Source organism: Monoraphidium neglectum (genome assembly GCF_000611645.1).
Source record: "Monoraphidium neglectum strain SAG 48.87 unplaced genomic scaffold scaffold00093, whole genome shotgun sequence".
Lineage (NCBI taxonomy): Eukaryota > Viridiplantae > Chlorophyta > Chlorophyceae > Sphaeropleales > Selenastraceae > Monoraphidium > Monoraphidium neglectum.
This window is the reverse complement of record NW_014013535.1, coordinates 37,756-43,752: the sequence shown is the minus strand read 5'-3', so window position 1 is coordinate 43,752 and position 5,997 is coordinate 37,756. Positions and strand designations below refer to the sequence as shown.

General features: G+C 68.2%; 1 protein-coding gene across 1 annotated transcript; it reads right to left on the bottom strand.

Annotated features, from left to right (window-relative positions):
• Nucleotides 1-5: 5 nt before the first annotated feature.
• On the bottom strand, nucleotides 6-4,877 carry MNEG_1007 (Kinesin-2; the record flags this gene model as incomplete). Its single annotated transcript, XM_014050521.1, has 14 exons — nucleotides 6-36; nucleotides 74-213; nucleotides 440-562; nucleotides 798-944; nucleotides 1,158-1,280; nucleotides 1,583-1,759; nucleotides 1,942-2,247; nucleotides 2,425-2,520; nucleotides 2,686-2,847; nucleotides 2,997-3,113; nucleotides 3,354-3,464; nucleotides 3,725-3,874; nucleotides 4,081-4,181; nucleotides 4,337-4,877. The coding sequence occupies 14 exons, from the start codon at nucleotides 4,875-4,877 to the stop codon at nucleotides 6-8; spliced, it is 2,325 nt and encodes a 774-aa protein (XP_013905975.1).
• Between the last annotated feature and the right edge of the window lie 1,120 nt (nucleotides 4,878-5,997).

Sequence of the window (5,997 nt, the reverse complement as noted above, 5' to 3'; positions counted from 1 at the left end):
ATCCGTCACGCTCTCCCAGCGCCGCGCCCCGCGCCCCTGCCGCAATCCCTGCACCCCACGGCCGCCCTCCCACCTCAGCGTGTTGTTGTAGACCTCTATGAAGGACGCCTCCAGCCGATACTCCCACTCCTGCGCCGCCAGCGCCTCCACGCGCCCCAGGATCAGCTCCACCGCCCGCGGGATGATGCCCGCGCCCGCCGCGTCTGGGCTGCCCTGCGCGCATAGAAGCAGGGGGAAGCAAGCATCGTTGCGCGCGGCGTGGCAGCTGCGGCAGGTCGGGCTCGGCAGCTTCGGACAGCGGGGTGCAGCGCAACGCGGCGAGGCCGGCTGGAGTGGGAGGGAGTATTGGCTGCGAAGCTACGCCCGGCGCCGCTGTGCGTGCGCCCCAGCGGCCGCCTCTTGCAGCCCCGCCCCGCCCCGCCCCAGTCCTCGACGCCACCCCGGTCCCCCGGCGCGCCTGCATGGTGTACGTCTTGCCGGCGCCCGTCTGGCCGTAGCTGAAGAGGCAGACGTGGTAGCCGTCCAGCGCGCTCTGCACAAGCTCCGACACCTCGCCAAAGATCTGAGATCACGGGGTCCCGCGCGAGCGAGCGGGGATTAGGGAGGGGCGACAGGGGATGTGAGTCGGGTGTCACTTTGTTGGTGGGGAGGAGCAGCTGGAGGGGCGACGAGCTCGGCTGTATCTGTGAGATACAGCAGCATCCTCAGCCGAGCCAGCACGGCAGCTGCGCCAGCCACGGGCCCGCGCAGCGCCGCGCCGCTGCCTCGGCCCGTCGCCTCTTGCCCCCATCCCCCACCTGCTCCTGGCCAGCCTGCGGGCCAAAGACCTTGTCGAATGAAAAGGCGTGCTCCCTCCCGTCCACCGACAGCGCAAGGGAGCTGCCGCCCGGCAGGCAGCGCACGGCCGTCTGGGGGTGCGGCCGCACGCGGCAGAACACGCGGATCTGCGGCGAGCGAGGCGGGGCGTGCGGGGCTTCGATGAAAGGGCCGCCGCCAGGGCGCGTGCACGGCAGCAGCACGGCAGGGATGCGAGGCTGCCAGCGCTAGCCGTCCGACCTCGGCCCGCCCGTTGTGGCAGCGCTGGCGGCCAGCGGCGGGCGGCCAGCGGCTAGCGGCAGGCCAACAGGGGCTGAGGCGAGGCCAGGGGGCCGACCCACGTTGCCGCGCAGCTCGACCATCTGGTTGTGCAGCTCGCGCCGCGTCGCCTCCGCCGCCGCGGCGGCGCACTGCAGCGCGCTGATGCGCGCCAGCAGCCGCGACACGACGTCCCGCTGCTCCCCCTGCGGTGCCGGCGACGCGCGCGGCGTGGACGCGGAGGGGCGAATGTTGTTGCACGCACTGGGACGCCGCGCCCCGCCGCACCGATCGCTGATAAGGACGTCAGAAGGCACCTTAAGCGCATCTTCGGCTCCCTATTGCGCACACAAGCGCAGAGAGTCTCGCCCCTTCCGAGGCAGCACCCCAAGCCACATCAGCGAAAACCGCTTGCTGCCGGCAAAGCGGACGTGTTGTCACGTAATGCATCGCGCTGCCATGTGACGCAACACGCAGCCAGGCGAGTGCGGCCCCGCCGGGGCCCCACCTTGCCAATCACGTCCTGCAACTCAGAAAACTGCGCGTCCCGCTCAGCCAGCCGGGCGGCCGTCACGCTCGCGTCCGCCTTGGCGGCCGCGAGCGCTTCCTCGGCCTCGGAGACGCGTGTTTGGAGCGCCGATGAGTCCGCCCGGGCCGCCGCGTCGGACTCCTCCAGCCGCGCCGCCTGCGAGAGCGTTGCGCGAGTCCCTCACCCAACCTTCCACGGGGGCGGCATGCACCGGCGAAGCTCTCGGCTTTGTCAAGCAAGTCGGGCGCTTGAGGCGGGGACTGAAGGAAGAGATTGGGCCTGCGCCAACCTCCCTGGCACATGCAACAGCTGCCACGCGCCCCCCACAGCCCCGCCACCTGCTGCTTGAGCGCGGCGTGCTCCGCCTGCAGCGCCTCATGTTGCTGCTTCAGCTGCTGCTGCGCCGCCTCCGCTCGCGCGCACGCCGCCTTGCCCTCCTCCGCCTGCCGCTGCGCTTCCTCCATCTCCCTGCGCGCCGCCAGCTCGTTGGCCCGCGCCTGGGTGCTGCGGTCTTTCGCCTCCTGCAGCTGCTCGTTCAGGCAGCGCGCCTCCTGAACGTGGGCCTCCTGCATGGCTTGAAGCTGGTCCTCCGCGGCTTTGAGGCGCGACGCCTTCATCTGGATGTCGTTCAGCTGCAGCGTCACCTGCATGAACGCGCCGAGCCCGGGCACGCCCCACAAACATCAACTCAGCATCAGGGGCTCTGCGCTTGGGTTGACGCCCGCCTGCCGCCTGCTCGCAGCCGCCATCCTAAACAGTGCCAATGATCTATGGCTGCGTCCGCGCCCGGGTCCACTTTGGGGCCGGCTTTGGCGGCCCACCTGGTTCTGCGCCGACCGCAGCTGCGACTGCAGCCCAGACCGATCCGACTCCAGCGCCGTCACCTGCAAGCGCAGCTCCTCAAGCTGTCTCTGCGCCTGCACGGACGCGCGAGCGGGGCGGCGGGGCATGGCGGGGCGTCAATTTGGCGCTGCCTCAGCACACGTCTTTCACGCAATGCTAGCAGTGGGGACCCAGGTGCCTACGGCCCCGCGCACGCGCTCCGCCCTCCGCTCTCCCCCCCCCCCTCTTGGTGCGCCCACCTGCGAGAGCTGCACAGTCAGCGCCTCCTGCGCCGCCTCCTTGTCGGCGAGGCTGGCCTGCAGGCCCTGCTGCACCGCCTGCAGCCTGTCCAGCTGGTGCTGCAGGCTCGCGGCCCGCTGCGCCGCGGCCTCCTTGCCCTGCGTCAGCTCCCGCACCTCATCCTGCGGGCGCGGGCGGCGGCAAGCCGGCGCGTCGATGCCGCGCCCTCAGCCGCACCCCGCCCGCCCGCCTCCGAAACCCTTGGGCGCCCCCGCCCTCTAGCCGTGCTCCCGGGCCCGCACCGCGCGCGGGCGCCTGCGGCCCCGCCCACCTGGAACTGAGCCTTCCTCATTTCGAGCTCCGCCTGCGCGTCCTGCAGCTTGCGCGCGGCCTCGCCCTGCGTCATCTGCGACTCCCTCGCGCGCTGGTCGGCAGCCTTCCGCAGCTCCTGCGTGCGCGGCCGTGCGAGCGTGCGGCGCCGTCAGCAGTCCGGCGTTCACACGTTGTGGGCAGGCCAGGACGCAGCCTGTGCTGCAAGATTTCACTTGTCGCCTCTACCCTGCTGCTGCTAAGTCCTACGTCCAATTCCCAGAAACAGCTCACACCTGCACCACTCGATCATCCCTCACACGCACAAGCGCACACGCACGTACGCACACGTGCGTCGGCTGGGCGGACGCAAGCCCACCTTGACCTCGGCCTCGCGCTGGATGCGCGCCTCGCCCTCCCGCTGCGCCTCCTCCCGGCAGCGCGCCCGCTGCTCCTCCAACGCCTCCAGCTCGCGGTTCAGCCGCGCCACCTGGCGCGGACGGGGCGCGGGTGGCGAGGCGTGCGCTTTGCTCGGAGAGGCGCTATACGTACTCCCCCCCCCCCACGACCAAGCAGCATTCTGACTCCTTGCCTCTCTCAGCTATGCCATGAACGACATTCACAGCCATCCCCGCCGACCCACGAGATCCTCAGTCCTCACAGGCCTCCTCGTCCTCCGCCGTTCCATTGGCTGCCGCACAGGCGCTCTGTACCCCGCAGCTCGGCAGCAGCGTCAGCAGCCCCTCGCACCTCGACCTTCTGCATGTCCACCTTGGCCACCCACTGCGCGCGCTCCGCCTTGTAGGTGGCCTCTATCTGCGCCGCCTCCTTGCGCGCCAGCGCCGCGTCCGCCTCCAGGCGCCGCTGGATGGCGCCAACGTCCAACTGCGCCGAGTCGGACTGCGGGACGGACCCAGAGTTGGAGGTTGACAGCGAAGACGTTGTGATGCAGCAGTGACACCCTTGTAGAACGAAGGGTGCATTGAGAGCGAAAGGCTAACGTATTGCTGAGATGATCACACAACCCAGCTGCGCCGTCTGCCAAGCTCATGGCCGCACCAAGGCCTTCTGTGGGTCTGCGGCGCACAGCACGCGCTGCGTCTTACATGTGTGTGCATATCCCGCTCGATCCGCGCCCCCTGGTCCACCAGTGCAGAGGTCTTTGCCAGCGCCTCCCGCAGGCAGCGGCGCAGCAGCTTTACCATGCCTGCGCAGGTGCCCGCGGCAACGGCGACTGAGGGAATGGGGCGCCTCGTACACGGCTGGAGGGGTTGAAGATTTGACAAGCCGCCGGTGCACAAACCCCATCGCCATCCCGAACAAGGCCCGGATTCTTCGATTGCCTCATGCACGACGGCCCACCTGCTAGCTCCAGCATCCGCGACTGCGTGGTGGCCCCCTCCTTTGTCCGCTGCAGCTGCCCGCCCATCGACTGCTCGCAGAGCTTCACGAATTCTGCATCCTCGAATGCAGACGCCGCCGCGGCGCAGAGCGCGCTGCCGCCATGCCGCCCGCTGAACTGGATGTACTGCAGCGCGGCCGCGGCGTCGGACTGCGTGCAGCTGATCTGCGCGCCGCTGCTGCATTCACTGCCGCCGGCAGCTGCTGCGCCGGAAGCCCCGCCCTTGCTGGGCGGCAGGCGGTTCTCCGTAGAGCGGGGCGGCAGCGACGCAGCAGGGGCGTCTTTGGCGGCGACCTTGGCTGCCAGCGCCGCGCCCAGCGGCGTCGCCTGCCGCCCTGCTTGCAACTGCTGCAGTGGGCGGAGCGTGCTGCTGCCTGTGGCGGCACCACCTGCCGCTGCTGGTGCGGCCCCGGGTACCACGCCGCTGCCAAGCGCCGGCTCGCGCTTCAAGCGTGCCAGCTTCTGCTGCAAAGCCTCATATTCGCTGTGTAGCTTGTCCATGCCGGCCGAACGTGCGGGTGCCCCGACAGGCGCAGCACAGCGCCGCTGGACGCTGGCTGCACGCCCGTGTTGCAATGCTGCTGGTTGGGTCCCGTGAGCTCAATACATGGTCAGCTGAATATATGCTGATTCATTAGCTTCTCTTCAACCAATCCTACTGCACAGGCACCGCAGATGGTCTCCACCCTGCGCTCAGGCTGGTTGTTGACGCGCTAGACCTGCAGGCGATGCGCATGTGCGCCACAAGCTTCAACCTGGCCCATGGCGAGCGAGCGTACACCACTGCAATGTCAAATATCCTCGTTTCAACGTTTTGTGGGGCAGCAGCGACAGGTCGATTCGGCAGGCCGCCTCTTCAGTGCGTAGCGTTGAACGATCTGAATCACCGCAATTCGTGACGCAATGGATTTTTTCGAAGTAGAACAAGAGAAATCCTGATGCTCGTGTGAACCGTGTTGAGACCAGTGGCGCAATCAGGTGGTTCAAATCGGTTCTCGGCGAGGCAGCAGCGGGGTGCAGTGAAAAGCGCAAGACCTAGCGCTGTGACCCTAAAGGCACGTTCTCAAGTGTCGCCAGCTGCCCTGCCAGGGAGGCTCTACCTTCAAACCCCCCCCCCCTTTGCCGCGCTCCCACCCTGGCCAGCACGAGCAGCCACCAAAAACCCGCCATCCCGACATACCGTAGCAACGACGACAGCTGCCAGCAAAGGTGCCCTTGCAGGTCGCCTTGACTGTTTATCACAAAAATTGTAGCAATGGCAACAATTACAGGCCAGGGTCAAGCTTTTTTGGGTCCAGGGATGCCTGCACCCGCTGCCAATGGCGAAGTGTGTTACCGTACAGCGCTACGGAGAGGCGGCAACTGCAACAGCAGCATTTGGCCTCATGAAGAAACGCGCGGCGCAGGCATCACGCAAGGCCGGCAATCCTACACACAGCCCAAGCGCTGCACACACATGCGGGGCTGTCAGTAGTGGCGGCCGGCCAGATCCTCCCCAAACGCGGCCCACACACCAGATGAGTCCGCGTCGTCCCCGCTGCCGCCGTCATCGAGGCTGCCGCTTCGACGGTCCTTGTTCCGCCGGCCTGCCGAGCCGTCTTGGCGGGCCAGCGTGTCTTGA